General features: G+C 35.6%; 2 protein-coding genes across 2 annotated transcripts; both read left to right on the forward strand.

Annotated features, from left to right (window-relative positions):
* Positions 1 to 2,049: 2,049 nt before the first annotated feature.
* Positions 2,050 to 6,538, forward strand: LOC132067447 (hydroxyproline O-galactosyltransferase GALT6-like). Its single transcript, XM_059460684.1, has 7 exons — positions 2,050 to 3,097; positions 4,011 to 4,246; positions 4,334 to 4,624; positions 4,720 to 4,848; positions 4,937 to 5,110; positions 5,645 to 5,752; positions 6,063 to 6,538. Exons 1-7 carry the CDS (start codon positions 2,239 to 2,241, stop codon positions 6,270 to 6,272), a joined length of 2,007 nt encoding a protein of 668 aa, XP_059316667.1. The 5' UTR covers positions 2,050 to 2,238; the 3' UTR covers positions 6,273 to 6,538.
* A 142-nt stretch (positions 6,539 to 6,680) lies between these two features.
* On the forward strand, positions 6,681 to 9,611 carry LOC132067448 (UPF0481 protein At3g47200-like). Its single transcript, XM_059460685.1, has 2 exons — positions 6,681 to 8,166; positions 8,475 to 9,611. The coding sequence occupies exons 1-2, from the start codon at positions 7,564 to 7,566 to the stop codon at positions 9,246 to 9,248; spliced, it is 1,377 nt and encodes a 458-aa protein (XP_059316668.1). The 5' UTR covers positions 6,681 to 7,563; the 3' UTR covers positions 9,249 to 9,611.
* Positions 9,612 to 19,585: the final 9,974 nt, after the last annotated feature.

The raw sequence follows: 19,585 nt of genomic DNA on the forward strand, positions 1-19,585 counted from the left end.
AGGACAAAAACTCTTGGGTGCTCAAGATTTCAAAAATTCAAAAAGTTTTAAAAAATAGGACAATTCCAACGTACACAAATGGGGAAGCCAGCGCCACAACTTTGCCACCAAACAAAACCACTTGACCCTACTGCCAACGGCTTCCTCTTCAAAACTATGGGTCCCACCCACATGGACCCATATTATACATATAGCCCCAAAAAATAAAAACATACTGTGTGTTTACATTAAAGTCATATAATTTATTATAATTAAGTATAATGCAGTGAATATGCACATTAAAAAAAGAATGTTTTTTTTTTTTGATAATTTTTTAATTTTAATTTTCACATGACATGTATAAGATTAAAAGATTAAAAAATATTCTGATACATTCTACATATCTTTAGTTTAAAATCATATGATTAAAAAGTCTTTTTTATTTTTCTTAAACTCCATGTCATATCAAAGTCAAATAAATAAATTAAAACAGACAGATTAATATATTTTCTTTTTTTTGAAAAAAATATTGGGCTAAGAGGAAAGCCACTCTCAAATATCAGAGCCAGGTTTCAATCTTGGGACCTGTGGGTTATGGGTCCACCATGCTTCCGCTGCGCCACTCTGATTGTTGAGAGTAATAGATTTCGGTGGATTTTAAGATTCCAAATAAATTTCGATAATATAATATAATGATGAAAGAGAACAACAAAGTAGTGTAGCATTTGTAAAAAAAATTAAATATTACATCAGTGTTAAAGTGCACATAATTTTAGTGTTCTCGAATGCTTAAATGTATAAAAATAGAATGACAAATATTTTTAAGCATCTCAAATAGAAAGCGTTATGAAAATTAAATTAGAGGAATATCATTAAATATTAAACGGTTACATTTTATATGACACTCATTTTTTATTGGTCCTAAAGGAATGTCATTTTTGTATATTTAAAAATTAAGAATGTCCTTTTTGTATATTTAAAAATTAACTTTAATCTTTTCTTGTTATCTTTAATAAGTAAATTTTAATGCTATAGAAATTTCATGATCCGTTTAAAATTAAAAGTTTTGCTTGCTATTTAAAACTCTGTAATTCAATAAAAAATAATTTATAAAATGGTAGAGAAAAAGTAATAAGTATTGTTTATCCCTTCTTCCGTCCATTTTAACTGTCACTTTAGCTATTGTCACACCCATTATGAGGTAGTACTTCTTTAATATTTTTTTAAAATTCAGGTATATTTAAAAATAATTGTCAATTTTGCTCGTACCAATTACTCTGAGACAATTTTTTTTTTTTTGAGCTAAAACGAGAGTTAAAATAAGACGTGGAGGAAGTAATTAATTAAACTAGGAATGTAGACAAACCTGAGGACTTTTCAGTTCAACTCATTGGAATAAGATTAATTAACTTAACCGTAACGTATTTATTGAGTTCTCATAAATACAACAAAGCGGTTTTTATAAGTTCTAAAGACCCAAACCGACACCGTATAATACATTTTCTAACCCCACTTCAACGGACAGCCTCAATCACACAACTAATGATCTGTTCACACTTCACACTTGAAATGAAATAAACAAATACTACTTCTTTTCAGACCATTTATAAAGTGTAGATACAAATTCAACATGCTAAAAAGTTTTGTGTAATAATAATATCAGTTCATCTTAGTTGATGAACTATTAACCCTCTTTAAAATCTAGCCTTTTTGGGTTCTTCTTGTCTTTTGATCTGTTCTTCTTCAATATTCTTCAAAAAAAAGAAAGAAAAAAAAAAAACCATTGTTTATGCTTTAAAGAAAGAAAAAGTTTTGATTTTTTTTTTTTTTTTTGGGTTGAAATGAAAACAAAATCTTGGGTTTTTGGGTTTTGTTCTTCTTGTTTTTGATCTGTTTTTCTTCATTGTTCTTCTAAAATCCAATCTTTATGCTTTAAAGAAAGATACCTAGATAGAAAGTTTTTTTTTTTTTTTTTTTTTTTTTTTTTTTTTTTTTTGGTTGAAATTAAAACAAAATCTAGGGTTTTGTGTTGTTCTTCTTCAATATTCTTCAAAAAAAAAAAAAATCATTCTTTATGCTTTAAGAAAGAAACTCAGAAAGAAAGTTTTGATTTTTTTTTTTTTTTGGTTGGTTTTTGGGTTTTGTTCTTCTTATCTTTGATTTGTTTTTCTTCAATATTCTTGGAAAAAACATTTCTTTATGCTATAAAGAAAGATACCCAAATAGAAAGTTTTGATTTTTTTCTATTTTGGGGTTAAAATGAAAAGAGCTAAGTTAGACTCAGTTATCTCAGTGAGTAGACTCAGATCAATTCAAGTCTTAATGGGTTTATTATTTTTGTATTTTTTCTTAGTTACTTTAGAAATACCTTTGATTTCTAAACTTGGGTTTGGTTTAGAATCATATGAACTTATTTCTACACCATTTGATAATAATTCCAAATTCACTAAGCTTAATAGTGTAGGTAGTCAAGATCCAGTGTTTCCTTCAAAAATGGTCTCAAGAAGAGCAAAAATGGGATTATCATCATTACCTCATAGGAAAATGAGAGAATTTAAGAAAATTTCGGGTTTAATTTTCGACGAAAAAGCGTTTGATAGTTTCGATAAAAATGAGTTTTCTGAGCTGCATAAGGTAGTTAGGGATGCTTTTGTAGCTGGGAAGAAACTGTTTCAGGATATCGAATCGGGTAAAGTTGAAAACGAGTTAACGAGTAGGACTCAGAAGAATGGGACTGAGTCGTGTCCTAACTCGGTGTCGTTATGGGGTAGTGAGTTTGTGGCTGGTGGGAAGATAATGGTGATACCTTGTGGATTGACTTTAGGGTCACATATAACAGTGGTGGGGAAGCCTCGGTGGGCTCACAAGGAAAAAGATCCTAAGATTACTTTGGTGAAGGATGATGATGATACTGTGATGGTTTCACAGTTTATGATGGAATTGCAAGGGTTGAAGACAGTTGACGGAGAGGACCCTCCGAGGATACTGCATTTTAATCCGAGGTTGAAGGGGGATTGGAGTGGAAAGCCAGTGATTGAGCAGAATACATGTTATAGGATGCAATGGGGGTCTGCAATGAGGTGTGACGGTTGGAGGTCCAAGCCTAGTGAGGACACAGGTGAGGAGTTTATGTTGTTAATGCATTGCTTTTCATTTTTTGTATTGGTTAATTGATTGGTTGTTGTTGTTGCACTTGCATTGTGCATTGGTAACTAGAGAAACTCTAGTTTTTGTGAACTGCTAATTTGCCTTAAGAGAAATTGATTACTACTAGTATTGGAACGAAATGAGTTTTAGTGAACCCCCTAATTTGCCTTAAAAGAGAAATTATTTACCAAATATTGGAATGAAAAAAGTCTTATTAGAACTGAATGGTGTTCATATAACTGACCCCACCTAGTTTGAGATTAAGTTGTAGTCAATTTTTGTGCTGAGTATTTGTTACTCCTCCATTTCGATTTTTTTGTCTTAGTTTGACTTGTCACGAAGTTTAAGAAAGTAAAGACGTCTAATGTACCAAAATGCTCTTTGATCTTGTGGTCTTAAACATGCCATATAGAATGTTGAAATCAAAGAGTTCCCAAATTAGGAAAGAAGCATTTTTTTTGAAACAGGCTAAGAAGAAGTAAGACAGACAGATTGAATAGGGAGTATTTTTTTGTTGGCTGCGGTGCAGCACGTCTTTAGGAAATGTTGAAATTATTAAGATTGTCCGTTGTGTTGCTGTTGTTGCTTGTTAAATGTCCATTTTTTACAACTAAATATAGGAAAGGAAAGACTTTGAACTTCTCTAGGGCAGTCTGAGCTGAATTCTTACTGACCAAAATTTTTGCTAGATATTGTTAATTATAGCGATAGATGATTGAATCAGCTGTCTGATCAGTATAAAACTTGATCAACTGAATTTGGAGCTGTTAGTGAACATCAATGATTGATTTTTCATGTATAGTATGCTGAACAGCTGCATCCAAATGGTTAAGATTTTCACTTGGTGTTGTCTATGTTTGTGATTTCTTGTGGATTGAATGAAGTGGACGGACAGGTGAAATGTGAGAAGTGGATACGTGACGATGATGACCACTCTGAAGAATCAAAGGCCACATGGTGGTTGAAGAGACTGATTGGTGGGAGGACAAAGAAGGTTTCGATTGACTGGCCATACCCTTTTGTAGAGAACAAGTTGTTTGTGCTTACCGTCAGTGCTGGCTTAGAAGGTTATCACATCAATGTAGATGGGAGACATATTACTTCCTTTCCTTATCGCACTGTGAGTATTATCTAATCTAAGATTATTTTATCTTAATGTCTTTTTATGATGCACGTGCGTTTCTAAACATTCTCTTGTGGTTGATAGGGTTTTACTCTTGAGGATGCAACGGGTCTGTTTGTTAACGGGGATATTGATGTGCATTCTGTATTTGCTGCTTCGTTACCCTCAACACATCCAAGTTTTTCTCCCCAGAGGCATTTGGAAATGTTACCCAAGTGGCAAGCTCCGCCACTTCCAGATGAACCTGTAGAGCTTTTTATTGGCATCCTCTCTGCAGGCAATCATTTTTCTGAGCGAATGGCTGTGAGAAAATCTTGGATGCAGCATCCATCACTTAAGTCTTCAAATATTGTGGCCCGGTTTTTTGTGGCAATGGTAAGACTTGCCTTAGACAGAAGTGTCCATTCATGAAAGTGATATCTCATATTTGGAGCCTTGCATGTGCTTATATTTGAGTTGAAATGTTGCAGCATGGAAGAAAAGAGATAAATGTGGAGCTGATGAAAGAAGCAGAATTTTTTGGTGATATAGTTATAGTTCCTTACATGGACAATTACGATCTTGTTGTATTGAAGACAGTAGCAATTTGTGAATATGGGGTAAGTGCGGGGATAAAATTGGATGACACTCATTATTGCCTCAGATTTTCTCACCTTTTAACATTTATGTACTTATGGAATATTCCAGGTCCGTACAGTCGCAGCAAAGTATGTAATGAAGTGTGATGATGACACATTTGTAAGGATTGATGCTGTGATGAAGGAAGTTAAGAAAGTCCATAGTGGTAGAAGCCTGTATGTCGGCAACATCAATTACTACCATAAGCCCCTTCGACATGGTAAATGGGCAGTCACCTATGAGGTAGACTCTCTCATTTCGTCAGTATTGCACTTCAATTTGTGTTGTCTACTGACTTTCGGACGTCTTTCACAGTTTAACCCATCATAATGTGCAATTGCCACAGAGGTTCTTAATTAGGAGAAAGAGAGCTTTACCTATTATGGCCATCAAATAAGAGCCATGCGTTTCCCTGTGATAAATTAGGAAACGCTATTATTCAAGAAACATATAACACCAAAAAAAAAAAGGAGACACTTTCTCAACCCCACCAAAGGTCCCAAAAAAGAGCTATACCTTCAATGATTACTTCAAATCAATTACGGTGAATCCATGCAGGTTTAGGGATTGAATTCGGATAAAGGTGAAATAAAAAACGAATAAGTTCGATACCAAGCGCATTGCAACCATCATTTTCTTCTCCGTTTTCTGTATATTGATAGCTTCTGTTTATGAGAAGCTACTTTGTGCAAACAATTTTGCTAGTGGTTCCTGAACCCCTTATGCATTCACTAGTTTCTGATGTTCAATTTTCCCCATTCCCTATGGGATTTGCAGGAATGGCCTGAAGAGGATTATCCACCCTATGCCAATGGGCCTGGTTATATCATCTCATTGGACATAGCAGAGTACATAGTTTCTGAGTTTGAGAAACATAAGCTGAGGGTAAGTTACCTTGATCTGCTTAATGAAATATACGTAACCCCCCCCCCCCCCCGCCGTCCGTCCTTCAGGAAACCTGAACAGAAAAATGATGGGATAATTACATTTTTGGACAGCCCAAAAGAATAATAGCCAGCACATGTATAGGTTTTGTATGTTAAGTATAAATATACATATTGTATACGCAAAATATACATAATCTGTGTATAGGCTATGTATATTTTGGCTAGCACGAGTAATTAATTTCGGCCGACAGGCGAAAAATGGAAAAAGCGCAAAAATAATTCTATCTAACACATTTGATCCGCTGCAGTTGTTTAAGATGGAGGACGTGAGCATGGGAATGTGGGTAGAACAATTCAACAGCTCCAGGCCCGTAGAGTATGTGCATAGCTTGAAGTTTTGTCAGTTTGGGTGCATTGAAGGTTATTACACAGCACATTATCAATCTCCAAGGCAAATGATCTGCCTGTGGAGAAAGCTGCTGAACCAAGGAAAACCTCAGTGCTGTAACGTGAGATGACAAGGCGTACCCTGTTAGCTAGTATTAGGCAACGCTGAAAAGATAAAAGTTTTATCTTTTCCCGGGGAGAGCTTGTATATATCTCTCATAGTAAATTAGCCGTTCGTGCTTATTATATTTACTTCATTCATTCATTAGTTGCTTCTTTTGTTGGGACACCAGTCTTGTGCCCCAAGCTTAGTTGACATGGAAGCTCGTGAAACTATATGTAAACAATGGTAGCTTAAGCTCTTGTAATATAAAATTCAAGGGTGAACGTTCCATTTATAGTGTCATTTTGCAATTTACATTCTCTATGTGTCTTTTGACAGTTCAGCCTGTCCTAGCTCTGAATTATATGCTTCCAGAAAAACACTTCTCCTAGTTGGTGATAACTTAAATATTTAACTTTTTTTCCTTAAAGAAACAGTCTTTAAGGTTAATGTCAGCTACTTTGTGAGTTCTGATTTTGCTAACATTAAAACAAACTTAGAGGTGGTATTTCCATAAGCAGTACTAAAGAAGCAGCATCCAATGTTGTAGCTCCTTTTATATAAACAATTATATGTTGAAGTGTTCACATTTAAACGTGAAGGTGAAGGCACAAAAAAAAAAAAAACAGTTAAAAAAAAGGCAAAAAGGTAACAGCAACTTAGTTTCTGATGTTTACTTACCAGGTATGCTTCTTTAAAGAACATAAGAAAAATGGACTAAGAAACAGTATGAGAGCAATATATTTTCATGAACATGTGAATGGGGCATACTGAAAAAACAACTCTCCAAGCAGAGAATCAAATCCTTTATAGCTTTTAATGGATATTGCCTTGTTATCAAGAAACTGAAGTTTACCTTACCTAAAACTTGATCTTACCCTAAAACAGTGCATTAACGTTGACAAAGAATCTAAACAACAAACAAGTTGGGGTCGGCTATATGAATCTTCAGTGACCATGTTTCTCCAAATATACAAAGAACCATGTGTGGATTTAGAAATCCTTATGGTGGCTAAGAACTACTATTGTTAATTATCCTGTTGTACAAGCAAAGCATGTAAGAGCAGCCAAAAAGTTGAGCAAGAGCTGCATAATCAAGGTATGTTTTAGCTGGCAGAAGGACAAAGTATCTTGGAGCTTACTTGTGGGGAGGGGAAAGAGGAAAAACCAATGGTCCACAAAGTATAAGTGTTCCTGGTCCTAAACTTATACCTCATTATCATTTGTGTTTCATAGTTGTCCCTCTAAATTAGTCACAACTCAAATACTAGTGCTAGTATAGCTCCTAATACATATTATAGTACTTGAATCTATCTGAAATGGAAGATGAGTGGGTGATCCAGGTAAACGATGAGCTGATGCACATGGAGGATCTAACAACTGTGGAGGCAGAGCACTGGAAGAAGCGGTCCATATATAAAGTACCTGTTGGTGTCACAGATGTGAGCAAAAAAGCTTACAAGCCTCAGGTAGTTTCTTTTGGTCCTTACCATCATGGAGAAGATCATCTCAAGGTGATGGAAGTTCACAAACACCGAGCTCTTCTCCACTTCCTCAAGCGATCTGGAAAATCATTAACATGTTATATTGACTCCTTACAACAAGTGGCTGATGATTTGAAAGATGCATATGATATGCTGGATCCTGTATGGCAAAATGATACTAATGCCTTCTTGCGGTTGATGATTCTTGATGGCTGTTTCATTCTGGAGATCTTGAGAACAGCTGCTGCTGATAGTCTACTTATAGATCAATCTCAGCATGCTCAACAGTATGAATATGCTCCTAATGATCCGATTTTCAGCAATCATGGAAAGCTCCATCTGATGCCTTATCTCAAACGCGATATGCTGATGCTTGAGAATCAGTTGCCTATGCTCCTTTTGGACAAATTACTTGCCATTGAAAATCAAGAGGCAAAGGTCTTTCTCTCCCTCTCTTAAACACGTGCTCACATTTAGTACTTTTGCATTCTTTGATACCATGTTGAATTGTGTGACCATCTCATCTAAAATTTTAAGTTGTTAGGGATGGCACTGTTTTATTCTATGTTACTCGGACTCTTCAAGAATACTGTTGGGTGTGTGTTGGATCCTCCAAAAGCTATGCATTTTTGGACGATCTGAGACGAGTGTGCCAACGTGTTTGGTTGGTCCGAGCAACATTGGTTTTATTTACTTAGCTATTTCAGCATTGATTAGTAACCTTTTCTATCTAAATATCCTTACAGAGTGAATGGTTGCCACTTGATTGCATTCAGCAGAATGTTAATGAGGAATGTATTAATAAGCTCATACTAGACTTCTGCAATCCTGACAGCCGCGCTAAACGACTTGGGAAATGTTTGCATGTATTGGATGTGTACAGAAAGAGCCTACTTTGGGAAGATCCTGCGTTGACCAAGACTCGTCCAAGGAAAGCACCAAAAGTTAGCCACCAGAGTAGTGGCGATGAGATAATCCGTTCTGCTATGGAACTTCATGAAGCAGGTATTCGGTTCAAGATGAGTAAAACTAGGAGCCTCAAGGACATCTCTTTCCATGGTGGTATCCTTAAGCTTCCTCTAATCGTGGTGGACGATGCTACAGAATCAATGTTCTTGAACTTAATAGCTTTCGAGAGATTGCATGTAGGGGCGGGAAATGAGGTGACCTCATACATTTTCTTCATGGATAATATTATTGACAATGCCAAAGATGTTAGCTTGCTACATTCCAGTGGAATCATCCAGAATGCAATTGGTAGCGATCAAGCTGTGGCCAAGCTTTTCAATTCACTATCGAAGGACATTACATTGGATCCAGATAGCAGCCTAGATTTAGTACACAAACTGGTGAGTGACTATTGCAAGCTGAAGTGTAATGAATGGAGAGCCAATCTCATTCACACCTACTTTAGGAGCCCCTGGGCCATTTTGTCTGTCATTGCTGCTATTTTTCTTTTCGCCCTCACCATTGTTCAGACAGTATACGGGGTTTATCCTTACTATCATCCACGTCCATAAGGACAATCTACTCACATCAAAATAGAAAGATTTCGCCTTCCTTTGTTGGAGATTTACGACGAGTAATACCAAATTTTGGAGTGAATAAAGGAACTTATTCCCTTCTGGTGCATCTTAATTTTAATTCAATTTGATTCCACAAGTCCTTAAATACACCCTCCTTTCCTTACTGTGTCACATATTTGGCTAAACCTCATGTCCCACAATATGTTTATATGTTATCACAAAATGTGGTCTTTATATGATGAATGTAGTTCTTGATCTGTATTTGTTTTGAGGAAGTAGCAGAGAGAGCTCAAAGTCTATATGTGATTTGTGTAAGAAATGCCTTCGAAAATTGAGCTTGTGAACAATACTTAAATCTATTAACAATGTCTATTCTAATATGTTTTGGACATTATCAAGACTGTTTACACCTTACTTGTGAATACTAGTGTTTATAGGGACTTCTACCTCGGAATACAAAATTAGGATCTTAATTAGACTATCTAACGGTACAATCACATTTTCAAAAGCTAACAATAGTTTTAAACAAAGGTGTCAAATTTGGCCCAAAAGGTAATTGCCTGCCCAACCCGTCCAAAATTTTATGGTTGGGCTCAAGATAATTTCATATTTAGCTGATTTTAGCCCAACCCAACATAGTCCATTTTAAAGTGATCTCCAACTTAGCTCAATACTAGCTCAATTTTAAGATCTACTTAAATTTGAGTTTATTGCTTGAGTTTACTCTATTTTTTTTTTAATGTATACACTTTTCTTGTATCATGTATCTTATAAGTTTGTAGCGTGCTTGATATAAAGGGAAATATTTTTTGCGAAAAATGTTTTGCTCGAAAATATTTACCACGGAGAATGTTTTTCTCAAAAATATTTTTAAAAAATTCACGAAAATATTTTTCGCGAAAAATGTATTTCTAGAAAATATTTTCCACGAAAATATTTTTCTAAAAAATAAACCCTTCAAAAAAATTGGGTCAAGTTGGCGGTGGCGACCCAACTCATTTTTACCATTTTAAATTTCGTAAGTAATTTTTGGGTCAATATTAGCCCAATACATTTATCACCTTAACCCATTTTGATTGGGCCAATTTCAGCACAACCCGCCCATTTGACACGCCTAGTTTTAAACCTAAATATTTACAACCTCCAACAAATCTAAGAAAAAGTTAGGGTTTTGGAGATCTTCCTATGTTCTCTTTTTTCTATCTTCTCATTGTTCTGCCACTCGCTGTTGTTGCTTAGTCGCCATCTGTCGCTGCTCCGCCACCATCTGCCTGTTTTTTTTTTTTTTTTCCCCTTCACGGAGTTTTTCTTTCCGCTGGAGTTCTCTTTCATGACTTCTACAACTGTTCTCCCCAAATACACTTGTATATTGTTGTATAACATAAGTATGTCAAATTTTACTGTTGACATACACATGGAAATAGTGTTAGAATTTTAGCTTTTGAACGGCAGTAACTTTATTTTTATTGCTTTTGAATTACTTTGTTTTACCGTTAGTAATTTGTTAGTTAAAGATATATTCTGTAGAGATATTCTAGTTTAGATTAGTTAAAGATATACTCTACAGAGATATTCTAGGCTAGTTATGATTATTTTTTTACTGTTCTTGTGTTCGTTCCTATAAATGTAGAGCTAAACATAGCTAATAAAATAATTTCCTTTGACTGCATTGCCAGTGTTTATTCTCTTAGACTTTCTCTGTTATTTTTCTAAATTTCTTTGTTAAAAAACAACAAATAAAATGTTATATATTGACATGCTTAAAAACTACCAGATATATATAAATTGCTATAAGTTGTAAAACATTATTAGGTTTGATCATTAGTTAAGAGTATACATAAGAGTGGTAATTACTTAGGAACTTTTTATGGGCCAAATATACCCCTCATTATACTTTGGGTTCAAATATACCGTTACCGTTATATTTTGGGTATAAATATATCCCTTCACCGTTAAAGTTGACCAAGGTGAACCTCCAATCTTACGCGACACTGACATTTGATGAGGTAGATGCCACGTGGCATGCCACCTCAGCATCCTAACTCATTTTTCCCTCCATTTGTTCTTCCATCACTAAAATTTCCTCCCCTCCACTACCATTGCCACCATTACTGCCGTCAATAATCAATTCAAACATTTTGTTTCAAGTCTTGTGCTAGTTAGAATAGGCTGCTATATCGGGATGAAGGGAGTGTCTTCTCAAAACATGGATCATTGCAAGTATTCCTCTCTTTTTGCAAGAACTCTTGTATGCGCAAAAAGAGTGCTGGAGAAGTCCATTATTAGCTTAGGTGCAGAATGATCTTTTACCAGAATAAATAAATTAAAAGCTATTTCATCTCTCTGTCTGTGTCCCTCTTTTAATCTTGCTTCCTTTGAATTGTCTAAATTTTCCCAGATAAGGGCTTCGATTTTATTTCTCGTTGCATTTTGCTTTCTTCGATTCAATTGAATTTATACCAATACACCTCCCAAATTACATAATGGAGGAGTATAAGTATGGGCAACGGAGATGCTAGTGTTACGGCGAGAGACGCCATCGATTCAAACAAGGAGAATAACACTGGCGCCGGTGCCGGCGGAGGTGTTGATGTTCTAGCGGCTCAAATTCTCCGTCTAGGTTAGCCTCCTTTCGTCTATCGGATCCGTCAAGTCTATTCTTGTACAGCACGCTGATGCGGTAACGCGGTGATGGTGGTGGAGGGGAATAAATTTTAGTGGTGGAAAAAAATGGAGAGGAGGGGTAAAATGAGTTAGGGTGCTGAGGTAACATGCCATGTGGCATCCACCTCATCAAATGGAAGTGCCTTGGACGTTCATCTTGGACAAATTTAACGGTAGAAGACTATATTTGTTCCCAAAGTATAACGGTAAGGGTATATTTGGATCGAAAGTATAATGAGGGGTATATTTGGCCCTTTTTCAATAGTACAGGGGTATATTTAACCCTTTGCCATTTTATGTATGTGGATAAAATTCTCGTGTTTATATCATGTACGGATTCTAGAAGTGATTTTGAGACCTGTCAAATGCGAAATTTTGTCATTTCTTGGAGAAGCTAGGTGTTATTTTCCAAATACTACTCCTGTATGATTTTTTCGGCATCCAATACACTGCATGGAAGGAAGCTCTTGCGGTTTAGAAACTAAATTCAAGGGCATACTGTATGCTACCACATAAGCCTCGCGCAATTTTTTTTTTTAAAAAAAAAACATAAGCCTCGCGCAATTTGCTGAAGTAAGCTGAAGTAAAAACTACTCGAATAAAGGATAGTAAAAATTACTCGAAAAACATAACTTCATGCTGCTAGATTGAGAGCTCTGCAGTAACACACTAACATCAACACAGAACCTAAAAATAGTGTTTCCATAAGCAGTACTAAAGAAACATGATCCAACACCAACAGCATAGCTTTTTATCTCAATGAAGATAAAGAACCTATTGTAGAATAGAATCCTTTAAAGTACTCTATCACCTTATGATCAACTATATGTTGCAATGCTGACACCAATTTTTGGAGAGAGCTTCGTATCTACGCACTCTTGAAAAGTCCTAGTGATTTCTTACCAGAAAAGGAAAAAGTAAAGCAATTTAAGTGAGGTCAATATAATTTCATAAATTTTGGGATGGTGAATTTCTATGTGCATACTAAAGAAACAACTAGTTTTGTTAGAATGGCTCTTCTATCTTAAATGAGAAAAACTTCCAAGCAAGGAATCATATCCTTTATAGCTTGTAACGGAATTTTGTTAGGGACGATGAAACTCTTTATGATAAACAGATCCATTTTGCAAGTTCTTTGTTACGGACAATTCCTACAAAAGATTGGACTAATGTGGGAGCGACGGTGATGGGGGAAGCTAGAAAAGCATAATCCTACTTGAGGTTTTTTGAAGTTTTATTGCCTTAAAAAGAGGGTAATAGAATTGGCTAAGAACTATTTTATGGTGTTAGAACAAGTACATTCTGAAAGAGCCTTATGTGGTTTACCGGACTTGTCTAAAAAAGTACATTCAAGCACATTAATTCGTTATATATGAATGATAACAACCAATTCAAGTAGACTTTTTTGGGCTCCCGATATGGCATACATTCAGTAAGAATTGACGAATTCGCTAAGTATGAATTGACATAGTGTATGAAAGGATTCTTGAATAACCGTAGGGTAACCTGAAAATTCTTTGTAAAGACTTCTGCAAGACGTTTCGTTTCCCAGAGAAATATATTCATTCAGAAAGGTCTCTAAAAAGTTGATGGTAAGTGAGAAGATTAATTCAATAGAGAAGACTAAAGAGGATTTGCATTCATATACATAAGAATTACTCCTACTATTTAAGAAGAAGAATCTTTTTCTATTTTGAAAAGAAGTAATCGGGCATCTTTGGAGTAATACGATTGAAAATCATTGAGTAATGAAATTTTCTTTTCGAAAGTAGTCATCGAAAAAGAATCGAGGGGTTTGCAGGCCTGAGTGCTCAAGTACGCTCAGGGTGTAAAATCCTAGCAGTCTTTTGTTTTAAAACAAAGCGAATAAGGAAAGTCTCGAAGAACGAACGACCATCCAACTCCCAAATACAAGGGAGCGAGCACTTCTCAACCTATTGTAACAAAGAAAGGAAACTCCACATACCGAAAAAAAAAGGAAATCTACCTTATTCCTACAATGGAATATAGAAATTGGTAGAATAGGAAGCTCGAGACATCTTGAGCATAATATATGCTACTATGCCTTATTCCTAGAATGGAATATAGAAATTGGTAGAATAGGAAGCCGGTGACATCTTGAGCATAATTTATGCTACTACGTGAGAGGCTTCAGCCACATCCTAACCCATAGTTGAAGCTTGGAGCTAGGAATTTAGTTGAGTATTCTGGGCAATAAGGTATGTAATATACTCTACTCTTGTTAATTGAGTTATTCATGGGTGAATTCCCTAGTTTAAAGTGAAGGGAATTATGTTATGAAGTCATAGATTAGTTGGTTGATACGGTTTCCTTGAGGGCTGTTTTTTATTGGAACTTTGAGAGATTTCTATTTGCTTATATTGCTATATGAGGTTGTTGTTTTGGTTGATGATGTTGCTTTCTTCTGGACTGTTTTGGGGTTGTGTTCTTGTGGTAATTTATGGCTGGAAATTGATGGAATAACTTGAATATTCTATTGTTGATGTTGTTCTTGTTGTTTTGGTGTTGATTTAAATTGGAAGAGAAGCGAAAGATATATGAAAAGTGCTGCCCAATTTTTCTGAAAATCATAGTTTTTGTTATTCTTGTTTGTTGAATTTATTTTGAAGATGAAAATATGGTTTCTAATTTCTAGAAATTATGGAATATAACCTGACTATATTGTGGCTATTGTTGTTAAGATTATTCTTTTTTATATGAAGGAAGTGAAAAAGGAAAACACGTAAACTAGGACTCGGAAGTGAAAGTTGAGGAATTAAAACATATGAACTGTTTAGAGATTATCTTTATGATGTTTTGGGTGGAAAAGAATAGGGTAAACATAAATATAATGTTATGGAGGGTGTGGACTGAACTGTGAAAGAAGAAATTGGGTTCGAATTGCTTTTTGTTATTCGTTAAACGAGCTTGCTGCTCGATATAATTCTTAAAGTAATCGAAGAGGTTTATATTGGATTATATTATAGTTATTGCTATTGTTGGTTGTTGTTTTTGTTGTTAGGCTATTGATGACCTTTGGTTTCTTTTAGGATGTAGTATAAACAGGGGAAATGCTGCCGGTTTTTCCGTAGGTTATAAGATTAGCGAAATATGATAGTCATGACCTTATATGTTGACGACGATATCATTTCACTTATTGTAGACGCAAGAGGATTATGTTACTTTTGTTTATGGATTGAGAAGGAGATTATCCAGGTATGTTAAGGCTACCCTTTCTTTCATTTTGGCATGATCTTTATGATATGAACAAACGAACGTATGAAATCGTACTTCCATATTACTCTACTTGAAGCATTAGGAGTACGCTAATCTTTGATGTTCCCTGCATTCTTTATGATTATTCCTTCTGTTCACGGGTCTTGAGATTACGTATGTTGATGATGTTAGCTCAAAGATATCTATCAAAAATAGCACGACTTTATGTCACTCCGAGAGTTCTAGTTATTCATCTCATTTATGCATTGCATTTATTTATACATATGCGCATTGACCCATGACCAGAAGGCGTGATATACACGTATATTATATGTATATGGGGTATGGGAAAAAAGGGATAGGCATTATATACGCATTATCACCTGATCAGCTCGTACACTGTGATGATGATGATATATGGATCGGGCCGTACGTTCCTCGGCATTATTATATGATATATGGATCGGGCCGTACGTTCCTTGGCACTATTATATGATATATGGATCGGGCCCTACGTTCCTCGACACTATTATATGATATATGGATTGGGTCGTACGTTTCTCGGCACTAATATATGGGATATGGATCGGGCTGTACGTTCCACAGCACTGACAGTTATAGTATGACCTATGCATAGCATACGTCCTCAGAGGCACTTTCAGTTATACAGAGTTATGCAGATATTTACATATGTTAGTCACAGATGCATCCAGATATTCAGATTAGCTTTCATGTTTCAGATGTCTCTTATACCTCTTATGTACTTGATGTTCTATTGCCTTACATACTCGGTACATTATTCATACTACTACTCGTATTGCACGGGGAGGGGGGGGGGGGGGCCGCGTTTCATGCCCGTAGGTCTCACAGACATACGAGTTGGTGATCCATCGAGTAGGATGTCGACTCGGCGTTAAAAATTGTTGCACTCGTTTGCATTCGGAGAATGCCGGGTCGGCATGATTATATATGCATGAGTATGGCGGGGCCTTGTCTCGGCCACGTTATGTTATGTTTCCAGTAGAGGCTTGTAGACAGTTATGTACGGTCAGATAATGTCCAGTCCTATTGTTTCATATATTGCCACATAGATGATCAAGACAGCCTTGTTGGCTCATATAGTATGTTCAACATATACAAATAGATGAGCCTTGCAGACTATTTAATACAGACACGCTTTCCTTATGAGTCTATTGAGTATTATGTGATGGCCCACCTATGTTTATGTTGATGTCACAGATATATGTCAGATGGTGCTTGCCTAGTACGGTCAGGTGCCCATCATGGCCCTCCAGTTTGGGTCTTGATAGAAGTGGTATCAAAGCAGTTCTGTCCTAGGGTTGTCTACAAGCCGTGTCTAGTAGAGTCTCACTTATGAATGTGTTGCGCGCCACATTTATAATTGGGAGGCTACAGGGCATTTAGGATGGTTACTTTATTTTCATCTCTTAGATCGTGCGACAGAACCAAGTCATAAGAAAGAAGATTCATTCTACTAATCCTTGATTGTTTTATAGCTGAAAGATGGCTTCTGCGGGAGAGATGACTAGTGATTCGCGTGCTATGGGGCTAAGTACTCATATGAGACGAATCTATTTTAGGTTATGTATTCTGCGGGGACAAAGGGAGGTAAAATTATGGTTTTGATGAAATGCTATAATGTAATAAGTATACTTCTGAAATTTTTGTAAAATGTGTCGGTGATAATGGGTAGAGTTATTAATTTGTTCGAGGGAAGAAGTAAGGATTCAATGTTAAGAAAGAGTAAAAGTTGAAATTATGACTAGACAATGAGTTAAAGTTTGTGGTTATTTATTAAGTAATGAAGATTGTTATATTCAAAAAGGGGATAGTATGATTAGTCGAGATATGTCTATTGCAAAGAAAGATGGGTGAATCAAATATATGGATCGGGCCGATCCATATATCATATAATAGTGCCGAGGAACGTACGGCCCGATCCATATATCATATAATAGTGCCGAGGAACGTACGGCCCGATCCATATATCATATAATAGTGCCGAGGAACATACGGCGCGATCCATATATCATCATCATCACAGCGTACCAGCTGATCAGGTGATAATGCGTATATAATGCCTATCCTTTTTTTCCCATACCCCATATACATATAATATACACGTATATAATGCCTTCTGGTCATGGGTCAATGCGCATAAGTATAAATAAATGCAATGCATAAATGAGATGAATAACTAGAACTCTCGGAGTGACATAAAGCCGTGCTACTTTCGATAGATATCTTTGAGCTAACATCATCAACATACGTAATCTCAAGACCCATGAACAAAAGGAATAATCATAAAAGAGGTACATGAACATCAAAGATTAGCGTACTCCTAATGCTTCTAAGAGTAGAGTAATATGGAAGTCTGTTCATACGTTCGTTCGTTCATATCATAAAGATCATGCCAAAATGAAAGAAATGATAGCCTTAACATACCTCGATAATCTCCTTCTCAATCCATAACCAAAAGTAACATAATCCTCTTGCGTCTACAATAAGTGAAATGATATCGTCGTCAACATATAAGGTCATGACTATCGTATTTCACTAATCTTATAACCTACGGAAAAATAGGCAGCATTTCCCCTCTTTATACTACATCCTAAAAGAAACCAAAGGTCATCAATAGCCCAACAACAAAAACAACAACCAACAATAGCAATAACTACAATATAAACCTCTTTGATTACTTTAAGAATTATATCGAGCGGCAAGCTCGTTTAACGAATAACAAAATGCAATTCGAACCCAATTCTTCTTTCATAGTTCAGTCCACACCCTCCATAACATTATACTTATGTTTACCCTATTCTTTTCCACCCAAAACATCATAAAGATAATCTCTAAATAGTCCATATGTTTTAATTCCTCAACTTTCACTTCCGAGTCCTAGTTTACATGTTTTCCTTTTTCACTTCCTTCAATTAAAAGATGAATAATCTTAACAACAATAGCCACAATATAGTCAGGTTATATTCCATAATTTCCAGCAATTAGAAACCATATTTACATCTTCAAAACAGTCCAACAAACAACAATAACAAAACTATGATTTTCAGAAAAATTGGGCAGCACTTTTCCTATATCTTTCGCTTCCCCTCCAATTTAAATCAACACCAAAACAACAAGAACAATGTCAACAATAGAATATTCAAGTTATTCCATCAATTTCCAGCTATAAATTACCACAAGAACACAACCCCAAAACAGTCCAGAAGAAGGCAACATCATCAACCAAAACAACAACCTCATATAGCAATATAAGCAAATAGAAATCTCTCAAAGTTCCAATAAAAAACAGCCCTCAAGGCAACCATATCAATCAACTAATCTATGATATGATAACATAATTCCCTTTACTTTAAACTAGGAAATTCTCCCATGAATAACTTAATTAACAAGAGTAGAGTATATTACATACCTTATTGCCCAGAAAACTCAACTAAAATCCTAGCTCCAAGCTTCAATAATCAGCCACATATTAAGCACCAAATACTATAATCCTTTCCTAACTAGTTTTCAATTCTTAAGATGAAATCTTGGTTTGATTTGGAGGAATTCAACTTGAAAGATTTAAAGAGCTTTTAGGAGGGTTTGAGAGGGTTTAGAGAGAGTTTAGGGTGAGAGAGAGACGTAGAAAATGGTGGGAAAAAAAAATCAGATTTTCGGTTTTTAATTTTCTGATTTTCACTATTCACCGGATACTGTTCACCCCCGCCTTACTGTTCATCCTGGTCTACTGTTCACCGCTCAGAATTATTTCATGGACTCAATTTTTTTTTTTTCCATTGTTTTTCACAGATAGTCTCATTCCCGAGCTTACATTAATCAATTTACGATATGAACGACGCAAAAAATTTTCTGAGGTGTAACATCAAAGGGCAATAAAGGATAGAGCAAAACTTACGACTACCAGTGCGAAAGAAAAAGAGAGACTACCTACTAGCTTTCTACCCTAATCTGAGTCCTCCAAAACCTCCTATCTAAAGTCATGTCCTCGGTAATCTGAAACTGCGTCATGTCTTGTCTAATCACTCTCTCCAATACTTCTTTGGCCTACCTCTACCTCTCCTAATACCATCCATAGCCAACCTCTCACACCTCCGCACTGGAGCATTTATTGACATACACATGGAAATAATGTTAGAATTTTCGCTTTTGGACGATAGTAACTTTGTTTTATTACTTTTGAATAACTTTGTTTTACGGTTAGTAATTTGTTAGTTAAAGATATATTCTGCAGAGATATTCTAGGTTAGTTATGTTCTTTTTTTTTTTTTTTTTTTTTTAACTGTTTACTGTGTTTGTTCCTGTAAATGCAGAGCTAAACAAAGCTAATAAAACAAATCCCTTTGACTGCATTGCCAGTAGTTATTCTCTCAGACTTTCTCTGTTATTTTTATAAATTTCTTTGTTAAAAA

This window comes from Lycium ferocissimum, chromosome 8, assembly GCF_029784015.1.
Source record: "Lycium ferocissimum isolate CSIRO_LF1 chromosome 8, AGI_CSIRO_Lferr_CH_V1, whole genome shotgun sequence".
Lineage (NCBI taxonomy): Eukaryota > Viridiplantae > Streptophyta > Magnoliopsida > Solanales > Solanaceae > Lycium > Lycium ferocissimum.

Bases quoted from the DNA above. Each gene is read 5' to 3' on its own strand.
- LOC132067447 (XM_059460684.1), top strand. From the start codon at position 2,239: ATGAAAAGAGCTAAGTTAGACTCAGTTATCTCAGTGAGTAGACTCAGA. The intron at 3,098-4,010 runs GTGAGGAGTTTA...GATTGAATGAAG, and splicing joins CAAGCCTAGTGAGGACACAG to TGGACGGACAGGTGAAATGT. The intron at 5,753-6,062 runs GTAAGTTACCTT...GATCCGCTGCAG, and splicing joins TTGAGAAACATAAGCTGAGG to TTGTTTAAGATGGAGGACGT.
- LOC132067448 (XM_059460685.1), top strand. From the start codon at position 7,564: ATGGAAGATGAGTGGGTGATCCAGGTAAACGATGAGCTGATGCACATG. The intron at 8,167-8,474 runs GTCTTTCTCTCC...ATATCCTTACAG, and splicing joins TTGAAAATCAAGAGGCAAAG to AGTGAATGGTTGCCACTTGA.